Source organism: Colobus angolensis, unplaced genomic scaffold, assembly GCF_000951035.1.
Source record: "Colobus angolensis palliatus isolate OR3802 unplaced genomic scaffold, Cang.pa_1.0 Scaffold41, whole genome shotgun sequence".
In the NCBI taxonomy this organism is placed as follows: domain Eukaryota; kingdom Metazoa; phylum Chordata; class Mammalia; order Primates; family Cercopithecidae; genus Colobus; species Colobus angolensis.
In genome coordinates, this window is record NW_012117488.1 from 15,358,666 (window position 1) to 15,378,209 (window position 19,544).

The window sequence follows — 19,544 nt, forward strand, 5'->3', positions numbered from 1 at the left end:
AAAAAAAAAAAAAGTTCAAGAACAACCTGGTCAACATGATGAAACCCTGTCTCTACGAAAAATACAAAAGTTAGCCGGGCATTGTGGCAGGTGCCTGTAATCCCAGCTACATGGGAGGTTGAGGCACGAGAATCGCTGGAACCCAGGAGATTGAGATTGCAGTGAGCTGAGGTAATGCCACTGCACTCCAGCCTAGGTGACAAAGTGAGACATTGTCTCAAAAACAAATAGGAAACATAATCTCTCTATTTAAACCACAAATGCCACTATTTTCAGGAAGGTTATGCCAAATAATTGTGATTACCTTTGGCAGAAGAACCTTGCCTTTTTTTTTTTTTTAATATTTCTAGAACCTGGTTGTAGGTATTGGTCTATAGGACCATAGGTATTGCTTAGTAAAATGTAATCAGTACAGGAGCAAATGAACCCTTGACTATCCATATTAGATATGATGTTACTATATTAACAAAGAAACGGTAATGATACTTCCTGGCCTGGATGGTGGGTAAGTATTTCTGACTCTTTCTCAGAAAATATAAATTTGATTATGATATAATGTTAAGTATATAAAAAGCAACATATAAAATTGTATGCTAAAATAGGGACTGGACCTATGAAATGATAAGATTTTTTGTTTGAGGCTGGACATGATGGCTCATGCATGCAATCCCAGTACTTTTGGAGGCTGAAGTGGAAGAATCACTTGAAGCCAGGAGTTCATGTCCAGTCTTGGCAACATGGCAAAACCTTATCTTCACAAAGAATACAAAAGTTAGCCGAGTGTGGTGGCACACACCAATGATCCCAGCCAATTGGGAGGCTTAGGTGTAGGTGGGAGAGTCACTTGAATCTGGGAGTTTGAGGCTGCAGTGAGCCAGGATCATGCCTCTGTACTCCATATTGCATGGCAAAGTGAGAGCCTGTCTTAAACAAACAAAAATAAAATAAGGCCAGGCATGGTGGCTCATGCCTGTAATCCCAGACCTTTGGGAGGCCAAGGTGGGCGGATCACCTGAGGTCAGGATTGCAAGACCAGCCGGCCAACGTGGTGAAACCACCCTATGTGTACTAAAAATACAAACACTTGCCAGATGTGGTGATGGGTGCCTGTAGTCCCACCTCCTCTAGAGGCTGAGGGACAGGGCAGGTGTGGTGGTTCACAACTGTAATCCCAGCACTTTGGGAGGCTGAGGTGGGTGGATCACGAAGTCAAGAGATCGAGTCCATCCTGGCCAACATGGTGAAGCCCCGTCTCTACTAAAAATACAAAAATTAGCTGGGCATGATGATTCGCGCATATAATCCCAGCCACTCAGAAGGCTGAGGCAGGAGAATCGCTTGAAACCATGAGGCGGAGGTTGCAGTGAGCCGAGATCGCACCACTGCATTCTTGCCTTGCCTGGGTGACAGAGTGAGACTCTGTCTCAAAAAAAAAAAAAAAAAAAAAATTACTGCTGTTCTTACTTGGGCTTCATAGTCTAACTTAAAGTAGATACTCTAAATCTTTTCCCCTATGGAAAATAATTATGGCTAAAACATTTTAAATTAATTAATTAAGTAGAAACTGGGTCTTGCTTTGTTGCCTAGGCTGGTCTGAAACCCCTGGCCTCAAGTGATCCTGCGACCCTGGCTTCCTACAGTACTGGGATTACAGGTGTGAGCGACTGCACCCGGCCTGAAGTTTTCTTCTCTGCATCTTTTTTTCCTTTTGAGACAGGGTCTCACTCTGTTGCTGGAGAGTAGTGACTCACTGCAGCCTCAACCTGCCGGGCTTAGGTGAGTTTTCCACCTCAGCCTCCTAGGCAGTTGGGACTATAGGCAAGTGCCTCCATGCCCAGCTAATTTTTTATATTTTTTTGTAGACATGGGGTTTCCCTGTGTTGCCCAGTCTGGCCTCAAACTCTTCGGCTCAAGTGATCTGCCAGCTTTGTCCTTCCAACGTGCATGGATTATGGGCATGAGCCACCTTGCCTGGCCCGGATCTTTTCTATAATGGACATTTCTCACTTATTTACATCTACCTTTATTCTTAAGTTTGTGGCACTTAAATTTGTTTCACATTACTTTTCCTTGTGAAAATAGTAATTGTATGTTGGTGTTTATATAAACTTTTATTTATTTATTTATTTTAGATCTAGTATCTATTAGCATTTTTCATGCCTTTGATATCTCAGATCAAAGATTGGCAAACTTTCTGTAAAGGGTCAGATAATCAGTATTTTAGCATCATGGCCCTGAAAATCTGCCATTGTAGCATGAAAGCAACCATTGACAAGATATAAGCAAAGCTTCATTTACAAAAACAGATTGCTGGCTGAATGGACTCATAGGCTGCAGTTGTCAGCCCTTGCCCTAGGGAACCAAACAAATAAAAATGGCTGCCATGATGGTTTTACATTCTAGTATTTTTCATGTCTAAAACTCCTTCACCTCTGTTTTCTCTTCATATCTTTGGGCGACAAGAGTGTACAGGATTTTCATTTCCACTTACTGTTTGATAAGAAATCCTCTTTTATTGTAACTACATATTAATTCCCAGGAGTGCAGGCCCTTGATTCTCAGAAAGAAGGGACGTTGAAAAAACCATACAAACCCATTTACCATACTCTCATTAGTAGTATGTACTCACAGAACAATCCTTCTTAACATCTACTTATCAATCGTAAGACTTAAGGACAAATCTGAAGTTTCACAGTTAGCAAATCAGGCCCTGTGAAGATGGTGGTGAGGGAAATGAAGGAGCTCTGGGTGTGGGACTGGCTTTCCGCTACTGACTCATGTTGGCAGGCATCTTATTTGTTAATTTATTCTAAACTTTTTACCAATTTGCAATCATTTGATTTGTCTGATTAACTTTGATTTTTATCCCAAATAATTTTTTTCATCTGTTTATCTTCAATGTAATATTCAGAATATCAGGTGAAGTGTCAACATTCTTTGTAAAAAGCTTTTTCAATTTCTGTGTTAAGTTTATTTTTATGACTTTTCCCCTCTTTATTTGCTTAGTTACATTATTGTCCGTAAATTCCATCATCTAAACTGAAAGATGAAATCACATCTCTAAGAGAATATTTATTTTTAAAATGTATTTATTCTTTTTTTAACTTTCTTTCTTCATATTTTTTGAGACAGGGTCTCACTCTGTCACCCAGGCTGGAGTACAGTGGCAGGATCTTCAGGCTCAAGTGATCCTCCCACCTCAGCCTCCATAGTAGCTGGGACCACAGGCACACACCACTATGCCTAGCTAATTTTCTGTATTTTTGGTAAAGGCAGGGTTTCTCCATATTTCCTAGGCTGATATGGAACTCCTGAACTCAAGTGATCCACCCATCTCGGCCTCCTAAAGTGCTGGGATTACACGTGTGAGCCATCACACCTGGCCACTAAGAGAATATTTTTAATATTTTGCGTTTTTGAGTTGAAATAAAAGTGACCCTGTTGGAAAATATGTATTTCATAAGTAGTATTATTTGCATTCTATTTAAACCTGAATATAGATTAATTAGAAGGTGATTAAAATCATCTATATGCAGATTGTATTTTGTAATTAATCTATATCCAGGAAATCACTGAAATATAAAAGTTTGTTTTTTACATCCTGCATTCATGTCTTGAGTAATTTCTCCCTCAAATATAAACTGATATTTCTCTGTTTACAAGACTAGTAGGCAAACATCTTTGGGTGGTCTTGAGGTATATCGTACTCATCCATTTAATTCAGCAGAATCTGAGCTTCACTGTCCCCTCAACTAAGATTTACAGGATTATAATTACATTGTTTGTTAGAGCCTTTTGTTCATCTAAGATATACTTTATCATTTTTTGCTCTATTGTGTATTGAAAACACAAAATTTCCCCCAGATTTGGAGTTGGGAATTTTGTATTACCTCTGTGTGTCAGTCAGTGACTGACGACCTTATGTTGTCCTCGTTTTATTGGCAGGGGGATTGTCAGGACTGGATGAGGATGCCTCGCTCAGTATTTTTTACTTAGTGCGGCCTTGGGCAAGTTAGCCTCACTTAGCCCTACTCCTTACCTATGAAGGATAGGAATCACGACTTTTGTATGGTTTAAATAAGAAAATATATGTAAATCATTTAGCAAGGTCCTTGGCAGTGGCAGCTAAGAAGAATGATCAAATCATTAGAAGAGATTTTAAACTCAATTTATCTTTTGTTATGTGCCTTGAAATTCCCTCCAGTGGTGTTTGGTATTCTGGTTGTCTAGGTAGGTAGTGATTAGTCTACCCAATCAGAGAAAGTGATCATTTTCCTCTTATATCATGAATCTGGGAGAAAATTTACTATTATATCATAAAATTGAGAATCCCAATACACATTTGTTTAGTTTATTGGGTACATATGCTAATGAAGAATTACAGTCAGTTTGAACTTCACGGGACTAGCTGAGAATAAATACGCTCTTGAACTTTGAGTACTCAATTTTAATTTAATTACTTTTGAAAAAAACGCAATTTAACTTTGCTGAATCAATAGTCTTTTGTCTGAAAGTTTTCAATTGTACATTCTCAGCTGCAGACACGTTTGTTATAATGAAGAACTATAACATATGCATTGGTTTTAGAAAAGTTGCAGTTTACACTTACATGAATCATGTTCTTTAAACATAGCAATATGACATCTGTGATTTCTGCTCTAATCTAAAGAAATTCTCCGTGTTTATTTACCTTTTTGGTCTGATTTATCTCATTCGTTGAAGTTTTTCTAAAAATAATTAAGATTTAAAGTTTTAACTTGGCATTCCTTTAAACTTTCTCCTTTTGACTTTCATGCTTTCAGTGGTAGTACTTTCTGGGCTCATGTAGGGGGTTGCTGGCCCCCCATGGGCTGTATTCAGGGAGCTGAGCTGTTCTTGTTGATGAGACCCTACTCTGCCCACTTACATTCTGCCTTCCCTACCGTTGTGATGTTTATACTGTGTCAGCCTTTATTAAGATGAATTATAATCATTTCCATACAGCTGGGTGGCAGTTGTGGTCGTTTACATTATCAGCGCAAAACTCAGACTTACTCAGCCAATTTGGATGTCAAGAAAACATTTGTTACTTATTTTCAGTTTTATCATTGGTTGTAATTTATAGTTAGAATTGAAAATGTTAACATGTGTGACTGCGTTTGTTTTAATTAAGTGTATAATTAGGCTAATGAACCTTGTAAAAATGTAGTGCTGCAATCCTTAATATAATCTAAGTAGTTAAATTTCTAATTGTGCTCCAAAATCATGTACAAAGATGCAGCATTTCAATGGCTCGTTTTGTGCTACTGTACCCTTGCTTATCTTTTTTTTTTAAAGAAACATTGTTCAAAAACGAAGTCTTTTTTTTTTTTTTTTTTTGGAGACGGAGTCTCGCTCTATCGCCCGGGCTGGAGTGCAGTGGCCAGATCTCAGCTCACTGCAAGCTCCGCCTCCCGGGTTTACACCATTCTCCTGCCTCAGCCTCCCGAGTAGCTGGGACTACAGGCGCCCGCCACCTCGCCCGGCTAGTTTTTTGTATTTTTTAGTAGAGACGGGGTTTCACGGTGTTAGCCAGGATGGTCTCGATCTCCTGACCTCGTGATCCACCCGTCTCGGCCTCCCAAAGTGCTGGGATTACAGGCTTGAGCCACCGCGCCTGGCCAACATACTTTTATATTAGGAAAATTATTCAGAAGTGAGATTTGTATGCAGCGGATGAAGTGTTTTCTTCTTTTCAAATTTTGAAGAAAATATAGGAAACTAGAAGAGGAATAGATTTGGGGATGTTTCAGATCCATCAGGAAAAGTCCATTTACTTTAAAAGCATAGAGCTAAGTAGGGTTTACCTTAGGTTCATAAGGAAGGTAGAGGAGGTTCTGTTTCACATAACCCTAAACCCTGTAGTCATTTCTTCTTAAATCTGTGCTACCCCACTAATAAATGCCCAAGTCTTTTCTCCTACATCTTTTCTCCTAGCATAACCAATCTGGGATTGTTCTGCTCCCAGAACAATTCCCCAAACAGAGCTTACTCCAATTCCTCTTTCCTGACACCTACCTTTTTTATTTTTTGCAAAGTGGTTTCTTAGGGTGGAACATGTTTGCCCCAATAAGGAATTCTGGCATTAGCTGCCAAGAAGGAACACTGTTCTCTGTGCCAGCACACTGACATGCCAAAATGTTTAGAACTTCATTTGCTTTGATTCCTTTCTCTAATAAAACTGTTGAAACAGCCATACCATAGGCAATTGGTTCTTTATTACTTTAGAACAAATTCTGATTTCTAGTTGAGTTTACAAAATATATCCCTAAAATTTGTTTGTAATTATATTGTTTGATATAGCTTTAAGTTGAAAATAGGGACTATGGAAATATATCTGCTTGTGTGCGAGCACACATTTTTCAGGAAATTGTCTCTTCTCACTACTTTTGATTTCCTTCAGAGGTTCTTTTCATTTTCAGTCTAGCTGTTATCAGTCCAATTTTCTTGTGATTTTTTTTTTCTTTTGATAGTTCATTCCCATTCCTTTGTAATCATTTTCACCTAGTGGAGTAAATGAGATAATTTTGCAGATTGTACCACTTCCCTTTTAAATTAATCCATTCTTTTTGAGAGAATGATTCTAATAGTGTGGTTAAGTACTTAGAAATCAGCAGGCTACTAACGTCACCTTAATTCAGTCTGTTCCCTTGATTCCCTGATCTCTTGCTGTGTCTGTCAGGGTGAAGTTCTTTCTCTTCTGTAATCTTCTTCCTCCCTCTAACTCCCAGCCCCCCATCAGGTCTCTAGTACTGAGTAAAAGGAATCTGAGATTTTCATGACTTATAACAATGTTGGTTGCTAAAGCCTCAGTTAATAAATTTCCATTATATTTTCTCTAACTGTGTGGTGTATTTATGATTTGTAGAATTTGTACTGTATGTTAGGATTACTGATGCATTTGGCCATTGATGAGGACTTATTTAGAAAGACAACCATTCAAGAAATGAAACATGGTATGCTTTTTTACTTTGGATTATTAGTCTAGATGATTACCAGAAAGAAACACATAGGTTTAAAACAGAAAAATTATGAGACGAATATAAATCTGGTCATCTACTTATCTGAAAAAAATTATTGATGTTACTTGTAGAATTAAAGAGCAGATTTCAGCTGGGCACAGTGGCGCAAGCCCGTAATCCCAATACTTTTGGGAGGTCAAGTCCAAGAGTTCGAGACCAGCCTGGTTTACATAGTAAGAACCCAATTCTACAAAACAAACAAACAAACAAACTAGCCAGGGATCATGGCATACACCTCTAATCCCAGCTACTCAGGAGGCTGAGGCAGGCGGACTGCTTGAGCCCAGGGGTTTGAGCTTGCAGGGAGCTGTGATTGAGCCCAGTATACCTCCAGCCTGGGTGACAGACCAAGATCCTGTCTCAAAAAAATTAAAGTGAAAATATTTATAAGTTACACTATCTTAAGTTGTCATAAATACTGAAAGGATGTATCCAAGATACCTTTATAAATTTAAATAATGGTCAGTGCTAATTAACCGCTAATTTCCATTAAAGACAGTTTATGTATTTTTTTTCTAAAAATTTTCTATGGACTGTTTTAGATTGCACAAAATATTTCAGAATACATAAAAACATACTAATTATTGGTCACATATTACAGTAATATGTAGTCATATTGAGAAATCGCTTAGGATTTCACCAATTAAAAACTCATTAACTGGAGTGAGGCTTGCTAGGACATATGTTTATTGCAAGGACTGAAAGCATACACATTCCAAGAATGTGTTTGGTTTATAGTGGTGGCTTTTAACTACAGCTATGGCACCTCACATGTTCTGTTACGATTACCGGTGGGTGACTGAGACATCGTTTCCTTCAAGATGTTCTTTGAAAGTGAAGTGCTCAGATTATCTTCTGCATGTTCTAGGTGGTATCAATAACTGTGATTTAATTTGTACTAATCTTCCTCATTCGTTGGAATCATAGATATATCTTATTAATTCCTTTTTTTTTTTTTTTTTGAGATGGAATTTCACTCTTGTTGCCCAGGCTGGAGTGCAGTGGCGCGATCTTGGCTCACTGCAACCTCCACCTCCCGGGTTCAAGCGATTCTCCTACCTCAGCCTCCCAAGTAGCTGGGATTACAGGTGCCCACCATCACGCCAAGCTAATTTTGTGTTTTTAGTAGAGACAGGGTTTCTCCAGGTTCGTCAGGCTGTTTCAAACTCCAACCTCAGGTGATCTGCCCGCCTCGGCTTCTCAAAGTGCTGGGATTACAGGCGTGAACCACTGTGCCCAGCCAATAATGCCTTTGATTCCTGTGATAGAACACTTTGTTCAGTTGCAGATAGAAACAAACAATAGGGAATCCTAGGGAGATAAGTTATGGACATGATCACATTTAAACAATAACTTATATTTTGGTTTGGCATGTTATGGAATCTCTTTCTGCCAAATGTGAACTGAGAGTGAAGTTGCTCCTGAAGGTAAATCAGTGTACTTTATTCTTACCTTTGAGTTGAGATACTTTTATGTCTTTATATAGCTGCAACTATATAAAGTAAGTAACTAAATATTACCTACATAATATTGTTTTTGCTAGTCACTAATAGTTTTAGACTCTTACACTAGTAGGTGCTGATTCTCAACTGCTAAAATTACAGTTCTTGCAAGCCGATAGGCTTGACTCAGGTATAATGCCACCTCATATTTATTAATAAAAATTAGAATGAAATTATGACCTTATAAATATTCATAAAAATGTTAAACTGCAAAATAACAAGTGAAATAGGACTTTTGCCTGTGTTTCATTTATTTCCGTTTCGTCATATCTGTAGTAGAAATGATACTTTCATGAAGAAATTGTCTGAATCTAAATTCTGTTCACTTATATTTTGTTTTGCAAAAAGCTTGTTAGAAATAGACTTGTTTGCCTCAGCTAAACTCAATCATGCCTTCATTCAGTTGTCATTTATCAAGACCTTACTACTAGTTCAGTGCTTGAACTGCTGAATCTTATGTTCTCTGTAGGTGCTTACAATGCACTAATAGAGATAAGCTATAACAGAAGAATATGATAAATGCCCATGGAACAGATACAACAATTACTGGAAAAGTATAGAAGCAGCAGCTATGTATTTTGGTATATTTCTACTGGAAAACATACACAGATGACTGCAAGTTGTAATTCTCTTGGAAATCATATAGATGTTATTTGAAAATTAGGATGTCTTCAATTTTAATTTATGCAGGATTCTCAATTTTAGTGCCTATCTAGGCATTTTTGTCTCTTTATTCGGATTATGAAGGAAAATACAAATTTTGGAAGTACAAAAAATAAGTTCATATAAAAATTTTAATATCATGATACAAAATTTATGCCAGCCACCAAGTAACTAACAGCAGTCAGGCCAGGTGCGGTGCCTCATGCCTGTAATCCCAACACTTTGGGAGGCTGAGGTGGGTGGATCGCCTGAGGTCAGGAGTTTGAGACCAGCCTGGCCAACATGGTGAAACCCCGGCTCTACTAAAAATACAAAAAATTAACTGGATGTGGTGGCGCATGCCTATGATCCCAGCTACTTGGGAGGCTGAGGCAGAGGAGAATCACTTGAACCCAGGAGGTGGAGGTTGCAGTGAGCCAAGATCATGCCATTGCACTACAGCCTGGACGACAAGAATGAAACTCCATCTCAAAAAAAAGTAAGAGTGAAAAAATAAAAATAACAGCAATCCGAGCTAGATTAAGACCCCTGTTGCTTATACTGTGATTTAAAGAAATATTTCCTATTTGTCCCAGTCTGTATAGAATGTCCTGTCGGTTATGAAGTTAGTGTTCTAGAGCAAGTAGGGAGTCTCTCAAAGGTCATTCACACTTTTCTTTCAACCTGAGTGAGTACATATATGAAAGAGATGAATGGCGATTGGCATTATTTGAACCTCTCACTGCTGTTTTTCTGTTTGGTCATTTGTTTTTCCAAATGGGAATATTGACAATAAATGACTTTTAGGAGATCTAACAGGTTTTGAAATTCACAATACTAAGCACTATCAAATTCAAATGCAAAGCACGAAACTCTTTTATTTCTGAAATCTTTCCTATTATCATTCTCAAACCTGCAGTGCAATGAGGTTAGCTTTTCCTCATTACCTTTACTTTCACAGAAAGATGGGGGTTGCAGTCGTTTTTTAAGCTAGCATATCAGCTGGCTTAAAACAGAAAATTGCCCAAGTCATTCAAAAATACATGCTTATCCATGCTCCACACTGCAGTACCCACTCAACCATTAGGCGGGCTCTGTTTGGGGCATTTGTAGACAGAGAGAGTGCTATAGCTTGTTCTCGAAACATAATACTGACCAGCCAGAAAATGATTTTTCACATTTATGGAAGGGATGCATTTTTACATATCATTTAAACTGTTGTGATTTTTGTCGTTTAAAAATGTATCAATAGTGATTCTGACATGCTTCTTTGTAAGGAAGTCTTTGTAAATATAATACCAGCATTAAAGTGGTAGGGCAGTGTGCATGGTGGAGATATTACATGTGTAATCATTTGCATTCTTAATGTTCCAGAACCCTGGGGTTATTAGTGAAACGATTGGAGAAAGGTGGTAAAGCTGAACATGAAAATCTCTTTCATGAGAATGATTGCATTGTCAGGATTAATGATGGCGACCTTCGAAATAGAAGATTTGAACAGTAAGTGTGTGCTTGCCGCACTTCTCTTCTTACTTGCATTAGGCACGACAGAGTGCAGTCAGTTCAAATGCTTCAAACAACATATCTGTGATCTCAGTCTGTATACTAGACAGGAATATTTTCTGCCATTAGCTTTTAAAAACTTAATCATACTCAAAGAAATTAATACCCTTAGACTATATTTCAAAATGTCCTCTGATGGATATAGCTCTTCTTAAGTAGCATAGCCCCCGTTTCAGCTTTATAATTTTGCTGGTTCCTCCCCTTTTGGAAAATTGACAGTGTGCCCATTTTTATTATACTTTAATTCACTCATCCACCTTTGCTGCACACAATTTCTCTAGATACAAACAGGCAGATAAAGCTCATTTGCACCTCAATATTGGGTTGTATTCAGATATACTTTATCTTGATTCAGGCCCTTAGTCAATGAGAAACATAAAAGTTGGCCAGTTCTTATAAAACAAGGCAGGAGCAAACAGAACTCTTAAGAACTTGGGGTCCTGACCAGGGAACCAGCATGAGAAAGAGCTGCTTCCCAGGCTGGTCATATGGTTGCACTGTGACCCACAGCTGTCAGCATTTTGAATTATTGAGCCTGGATTGCTGTTCTTGAGATTTTTGCATATACCAACTTAATAGATAATTAATAGTTACTTTCTATAGCCTTCTAAGTGTGTGTGTGTGTATTTTAAAAATTTTAAATACACATCTAACCCAATCCAACATTCTATATATAATTATAAAGCTCTTTCATTGAAAACTTAAATAGAAATATTTTGTAATGTCTACAAGTTGTATTAGACAATGTCGTAAAGAGAAGGTTCCATTTGGTTTCTATTATTGAAATTATAATACCTCTGTTGTACTTAAAACATGTTTAATGGTTTACAGTTGAGAGAACAGAATTTTTTCTGTAGTTGTAGATAATTTTTCTATTTTTATTGAGACAATGAGAAATTTATATTTGAAGAAACAGCTATTTGTAGATCAGAGCTACAAACTTGATTGATAAATGGGTTATTAGAATTTTGCTTTTCAATTTCAACAGCCTGTCAGTTCTTATTGCTTAATTAGTATACGTAATTAAGTTCATAATATCTTCTAGTCTGCCAGTCTTAATTTGCTAATTTTCTATTCTTTCTCAAACCCAGAGCACAACATATGTTTCGCCAAGCCATGCGTACACCCATCATTTGGTTCCATGTGGTTCCTGCAGCAAATAAAGAACAGTATGAACAACTATCTCAAAGTGAGAAGAACAATTACTATTCAAGCCGTTTTAGCCCTGACAGCCAGTATATTGACAACAGGAGTGCGAACAGTGCAGGGCTTCACACGGTGCAGAGAGCACCCCGACTGAACCACCCGCCTGAGCAGATAGACTCACACTCACGACTACCTCATAGTGCACACCCCTCGGGAAAACCGCCATCCGCTCCAGCCTCAGCACCTCAGAATGTATTTAGTGCGACTGTAAGCAGTGGTTATAACACCAAAAAAATAGGCAAGAGGCTTAATATCCAGCTTAAGAAAGGTATAACCTATCTTGTTTTTGTTTTGTGGAATTTCTTTTCTTAGTAGCAACACACAAGGGTTGAAATGGAATTTATTTTAAAAGTCAACCTACTAACCCAAAGCACCCTGAGTCTTATCTCATTATTTTGTGAAAGAACTGATAGATTTTTAAAAGCTACTTACCTTTTAACATGTTTAAAATTGTATTTCTTAAATGTCTCAGGTTTATTTTGCTCTGTAGAAATTAAAATGTAAAAGTGCAGAGAATAAGACTTTAAAATATGTCTATGAGAAGAAGATAGCAGCTACTACTGCGGTAAAATTTTTGATTGTGAATGAAAATGGCTTCAGGACATTACTATCAAATACAGAACAATAGTAAGGGTTTGACCATTTTGACTGCCCCATTTGCTGTCTAAGTCCAGCCCTCAAAGAGGACTTGAGAGTTAGTGCACATCAATCCCAGTATTTGGTGTGGGGAGGAACTGATTTGTTTGAGGCTGCCAGGAGTTTATAGTAGGTTGCTGAGAAGCCAGGCCATTGGCCCTTGTCTTTTGTTTTCTTTACTGCATTACTTCCCTTTCTTTTTTTCTTTTCTTTTCCTTTTCTCTCCTTTTTCTTTTCTCTCTTTTTTTTTTTTTTTTTGAGACAGGGCCTTGCTTTGTTGCCCAGGCTATAGTGCAGTGGCACAATCATAGCTCACTGTAGCCCACGGCACCCCACGTCAGCCTTCCAAGTGCTGGGACTAGAGACACGTGCCACCATGCCCATCTCATTTAAAATTTAAAAATTTTTTATAGTGATGGAGTCTTGCCATGTTGCCCAGGTTGATCTGGAACTCCTGGCCTAGTAGTCCTTCTGCCTCGGTTTCCCAAAGTGCTGGGATTATGGAGTGAGCCACCATGTCCAGGCCTGCTTCTCTTTCTTATGGTGATGTGGAAGTCATGATGGCGATTACCGATTCTTCATGCATCTTTCAGCCATTTATGTATTTTAGTACCCTTCCTGTATACAGTGGATCTCTGTGCATAGAGATCATGTTCTTGCAGTTTGCCTCCTTCAAAGTTGAGTGCAAACTATTGGACTTGACTTGATGATTTTCACTCAGTGTTTGGTCCAGGCACCAAGATACACTTTTACTGTTCATGATCCATTTTAGCTGATCATTTTGATATATTTTTAAATCATGTCTTTCAAAGTGGTATTATTATAAAGAATATTTATTTTTATAGGCTCAACCATCAACTCTTATAGTTGGATGGAAATGATTCCAAGAGAGGTTCATTATTTCCTCAGGTCATGTGGCTGTTGGCCGCAGATTCTTACTAGAATGTTTTCCATATCCAGATATTCAGACCATTCTTCTTTCCATTTGGGGTAGCATTTACAAGGTTGTAAACGCTGAGACTGCTGTTTCCTTTCTAAATCATATTCTTTCATTGAACTTTATGTGAACCTCAAGTTTCTTTTTCTGGTTGCTGGCTTTTAAGCTCTAAATACTGGATTGACATGATCAGGAGTTGACAGCTTGCCTCCTTACAAACACAGCGGCATATCAACAGAAACCCCTTTGGCTCTGTCACTTCCTAAATGAGAGAAATATCACATCCTCTTTCCTCCTTTTGCTCTACTTAAATGACAAGCCCTTGTTTTTAACCAAAAACATACCAGGAACCACAAATAGAGTTGTATAAAAAATAAAATTCTGCTTGAGATCTCTAAAAGGTATAGTATTTTGCTTCACCACTGTCATAAAGATATTGGTTCATAAATATCTTTTCCTTTTTATACTGATACAGCAGTATTGATTTAGTTAATTACAGTTTTTCAAAAATTAGGATATTTGACAAATCATGATATAACATGAACTTTTTAAATGAGGTGATTTGCCACTAAAAGTACCATTGTTTTGAATACAGATTTTATTTTAATAGCATTTAATGAAAAATATGATTGCATTTACACAAGCTAATTTAGAAAGATTGTGCTTAATCACTGTAAGGAGAAACAATGGTTTTAAGTGTTTTTCAGACCTTGGGTAATCTTAATGATACAGAGTCCCATAGATCTATCTTGATTTTAATTTACCAACTGTGAGAGTGTATGACAAAAAACACATGCTGCTTGTGCGTGCCGCCAATACTTACAAATATTTTATATAAAAATTGTGTTTAGTATAAATGTGGGGAAGAATGCAGATTATCTTTGATTAGGACTAAATGCATATATTTTAACAATAATGATTGTAGGAGAATTGAACAGGCTTTCCTTGTAGCTAGCAGATTTGTTCTTACCAGTTATTACGTTTATTAGTGAAGTGCATTAAAAACATAGGGTGTGTCAGTGTTAAACTTCAGATTCAGTTCAAAGTGAGCTAATGTGCTTTGAGTGGCAGCAATTCTTCAAAAACTGGGATCAACTCTTAGTACAAAAAAAGATGTCAGTATAATGATTCTTTGGCCTAATTTTTGATCTATATTATATAACATGACAACAGAATAGCGTCAGTGTACTTGCTTCCATAATTATGATTTCTTAATATTTATTGCCATTTTGGTATTCTCAAATACTCTGCTCTTTTGTAGAAATTAGCTTTTTAATAAAGTCAGAGGAGAAGGTCAGTAATCTGTTTCAGTCAGTGCAGTGTTTTGTTGGCTTTGTTAAATGAAAATTGATATCTACTTATCTTTCCTTGAAAGGTCATTGCCTGAACTTTTAGCTTACAGATTTAGGGGTTATTGCTGATATTTTAATAGTATTGAGGTTTCTACAACAGTCAGCATTCATAGTTCAAAGAAATTAGTATTGCAAAAGAAGAGTAATTAAGAATTCTTGGCCAGTCGCGGTGGCTCAAGTCTGTAATCCCAGCACTTTGGGAGGCCGAGACGGGTGGATCACGAGGTTAGGAGATCGAGACCATCCTGGCTAACACAGTGAAACCCCGTCTCTACTTAAAAAAAATACAAAAAACTAGCCAGGCGAGGTGGCGGGCGCCTGTAGTCCCAGCCACGCGGGAGGCTGAGGCAGGAGAATGTGGTAAACCCAGGAGGTGGAGCTTGCAGTGAGCTGAGGTCAGGCCACTGCACTCCAGCCTGGGCGACAGAGCGAGACTCCGTCTCAAAAAAAAAAAAATAATAATTCTTTCTTAATAAATGTTATTGCAAGTCGTTAGAGTTTCGTGAAAGCAGAGACATATGGAAAAATCTCCGCAGAACAATTACAGACATTTCATGTAAACAATATGCCGTTCAGGTGTTCAGCATGGAAGACGTCAGAAATACTAATAGCCCAGGCAACCTAAAGTGACTTCAGACTAGAAGTAAATGAATGCTTTGTTTGATGTTGAGAATAACTATGGTAGGTTTTGCTACAGGAATAATTATGGAGTGTTTTCTTTATTTCTCCTCTAATGTTTCTTTAATCTACATTTTTATTCACCCATTTTTTTGTTCACTTATATTTTATACTTTTCATTACAGTTTTATACTGAGTGAGGTATCAGATTAATATGCTCTTTTCTAGATTTTTCACCTTTACAGATCTCTTTCTTCTTCCCATAATGAGCAAGCATTTGACTTAACAATATTTTAACTGAAATGGAAACTAATATCTTAAGTAACATTTTACAAAAAGCTTAGGTAGAAATCATGATTGTAAAGATTTTTTGATTCGTTGGAAATGTATCATTATCTTCGCAGTTTTTCCTGGGCACATGTTGGCTTATTGCATGTTGATTCAAGTGACATATAAATGCTTTTCTGCATTGTATTGAGCATATAAGACTGCCTGTCAAGAAAGCTGCCAAAGAAATGAGAATTTAAATTCTGTGAATCATCAGAGTAATTTATAAATGCATCATTCATTTAGTACCTTTAAACATATATGATGATCCCCAGATTTGGTAGCCATGATCTGAGATGGAGTCTTCACTGAGTAATTTGCCTTTTTTGGGAGTAGGGGATGGGGAAGGAAATATACATGGTAAGATTTAGGTGAATTAGAAGTGAACTAGGCAAAGATAATATGGTTCATGGTTTATCCTCTTAGTAAATTGCTTTGTATAATTATGATTTGGGAAGGTTCCATTATCTCTGTGTAGAGAGAGCTCTCATTTCACTATTCCTTTACATCTTCCTGGACATTTTTGTCTCCCTTGCTCATACCTCCTACCCTTGAAATTTGGATGTCATTAATACACAATAGTATTTGAGTTTTGAGGTACTGTGGGTCTTTTTTTTTTTTTTTTTTGTGGGTCTTAACAGAAGTTTTTTTCTTTCTTCATGTAGTGAATTTCCTATTCAAAGATTTACATTGATTTAACAACTTTTAGCAGTCGTATTTGTCTTTGAGAAGATTGCTGTTTCTTCTTAGATTAATAACTGTTGATATGCAAACCATTTAAACCTTCCACAATTTAGTCTATTTTGAACAATTTCATTACAACTTTTAAAGTATTAAAAGAAATGTAGACCATTGTGAAAGGTACAAAATGTCAAGTTGAGTTTGAGTATACTAGTGCAATACACTTGTAAAATTCAAGATATCTCATTTTATTTACTTTTCTTCCCCTTCACATACCTAGGTACAGAAGGTTTGGGATTCAGCATCACTTCCAGAGATGTAACAATAGGTGGCTCAGCTCCAATCTATGTGAAGAACATCCTCCCCCGGGGAGCAGCCATTCAGGATGGCCGACTTAAGGCAGGAGACAGACTTATAGAGGTAAGCGATATCCCCAAGCAGGCTGTTCCCTAATTCTGGAAATGTTCCAGTTCCAGGAGCCAACTTTTAAAAACATTTTCATACAATATGAAATTAAACTATATACATTTTAGCGGAAGTATGCATCACAAAATGTGTTTCTGTTTTACGTTTAAATTTTCCATGTTGTCTTTTATATATATATATAAAAGACAAACAAATAATATATATATATATATATTAATTGTTAAAATGTTTTGTAGAGACAGTGTCTTGTTATGTTGCCCTAGCTGGTCTTGAATTGCTTGAATTGCTCGCCTCAGGTGATGCTCCTACCTCCCAGTGTGCTTGAATTACAGGTGTGAGCCATTGTGCCCAGCTCTTTTTTCCATGTTGTCTGATGAGAAATTAATCTTTCCATTTAGTATTTTTTTTTTTTTTTTTTTTTAATGAGATGGAGTCTCACTCTGTCGCCCAGGCTGAAGTGCAGTGGCACAATCTCGGCTTACTGCAGCCTCTGCCTTCTGGGTTCAAGTGATTCTCCTGCCTCAGCCTCCCTGGTAGCTGGGACTACAGGTGTGCACCGCCATGCCTGGCTATTTTTTGTATTTTTCATAGAGACAGGGTTTCACCACATTGGCCAGGCTGGCCTTCAACTCCTGCCTTGGCCTCCCAAAATGCTGGGATTACAGGCGTCGGCCACCATGCCCAGCCCCATTTAGTTTAGTTATAAATTTTTAGTTACTCAGACATTTGGTTTATGAGTAACATTTTGTCATATAAAATGTCTATAAGGTTACATTTCTAGATGACTTTATATTTATATCTGGCAATATGGAAACATTATCCACTTTGTATTCGGAACAGAGACAGATGAAATAAATGAAAACAGTGTGTCTTGATAAGAGGAGCAAGGAAATCTTGAAATGGCAGCATGGAGAATAAATTGAAACATAAGAGTCAAATGTCAGGAAAGAAAAAAAATCATTTTTGAAATTTTTTTCTATGTCTTATGAGTTTGGGTTCATTGGTATTTGAAGCTGCCTTGGAAATACATTAACATACATAATTTGTGTTTGATGATTTGCACATAAAAGAGAAAACGAAAATTGAAAAATATATTTTTAACCATTTTTCTTAGTTTTTTTTTTCAGAAAATACAGTCTGTATTTTTATTAGCAGATATTGCATTTCCTAATTAACTAATATTCAGGTATTAATGCTAAGGTAAACTTTTACCACACTATCCTTTTTTCTTATAGTTTCATATATGGTTTATATTTCTCCAGATTGAGTTTTCCTAAAGAATTTTTGTAAAGTAGGGGAGGAGAGGGATACCATCCATATTTTTTTCCATGTCTACATTTGGGACCTAGGTCCTTTACATTTTATTCCCACTGTTTTGATCCTGTGCATGGGACAATGTATGTTAAATAGGCACTGTTAGAAATGAAGTAACAGATGTTTGAGTACAAATTATGTTTAGGGTCCTGCTTCGTGAAAAAGTCACTTGTCCTGGGGGTATAAATTGAGTAGTACTTTAGCCTGTGTCTGCATTCGTAGCTTGTTTTATTTGTAAGAGTCTTCGCTGGGACTTGAATTCAGTCCTCCTGTCTTCTAAGTCCAAAAAAATACGTCTGTCCTTTTCTGGCTCTCTCGGTCTTTCTTTCTAAAGATAATTGCTTTATTATTGAGTCACTTTTTTCTTTTATTACATAATCGCTTTACTTTCAACATATCAGAAAAACCTTTTTATTTTAAAACAGTGAGAAAGACCTGCAACCTGTATGTCTTTAGAGTTATTTCCATAGCTGTCATCTTTGTGTTAAAATGGAAACTTCATTTTTGCATGTTTTAAGCCCAACCTTCTAGTATCTGCAGTTGCAGCTATACACTATTGATACTTATGTGCATTTTCTCTGAGTGTCCAGATAATTAGAATTATACAGAGAAAATTTAAGTATCAAATGTCTTAATCATCTAGATTTTTTTTCACTTTCTTTTGTTTGAGTACAAATTATGTTTAGGGTCCTGCTTCCTGAAAAGGCCGCTTGTCCTGGGGGTATAAATTGAGTGGTACATTAGCCCATGTGTGTAGTCGTAGCTTGTTTTATTTTGTAAGTCTCCGCTGGGACTTGAATTCAGTCCTCCTGTCTGCAATTCCTTAATAGTAGTACCTTGAGCTATATGAGGTTGATTTTTTTTCAGAAGGGGAAATGTTCTGAAATATATTTTAACTACAGGAAAATTTTGATACTGCAATTTAAGTTATAAACTTATTTGCCTTGGACCAAATGTCATGTTTGTCTAAAGAAAAAATTGTAGAACACCTTTTAAAGGAAACATATGCTCTCATTTCTGTGGAATATATAGTGCTTTCTGATAATGATATTATACTTCCTGTTAGATAAAAGATTCCCTAAGAACAAGTTGTTTTAAATTTTTTTCCTGCTTGAATTCTCTCATAACATTGAACAAATTTCATGTGAAATTGCTTCCCTACTAAAAAATATTGTTTTATAGCTGTGTTTCTTTAATGTTTACCTTTTAGAGGTAAACATTTTATTATATTTATCAGCAAAATTTCATTGAAAGTGAAAATACTGTACCAAAATATTTTCGGTGTGTTTTTATTAATCTT

General features: G+C 36.9%; 1 protein-coding gene across 1 annotated transcript in view; it reads left to right on the plus strand.

The window, feature by feature from the left end:
- The window catches only part of PARD3 (par-3 family cell polarity regulator), a 722,486-nt gene that overhangs the window by 436,063 nt on the left and 266,879 nt on the right, over positions 1–19,544 (plus strand). Inside the window, exons 8-10 of the mRNA XM_011956182.1 lie at positions 10,559–10,684; positions 11,839–12,221; positions 16,785–16,924. Coding sequence (XP_011811572.1) covers positions 10,559–10,684; positions 11,839–12,221; positions 16,785–16,924 — 649 coding nt within the window. The remainder of the gene's footprint in view (positions 1–10,558; positions 10,685–11,838; positions 12,222–16,784; positions 16,925–19,544) is intronic.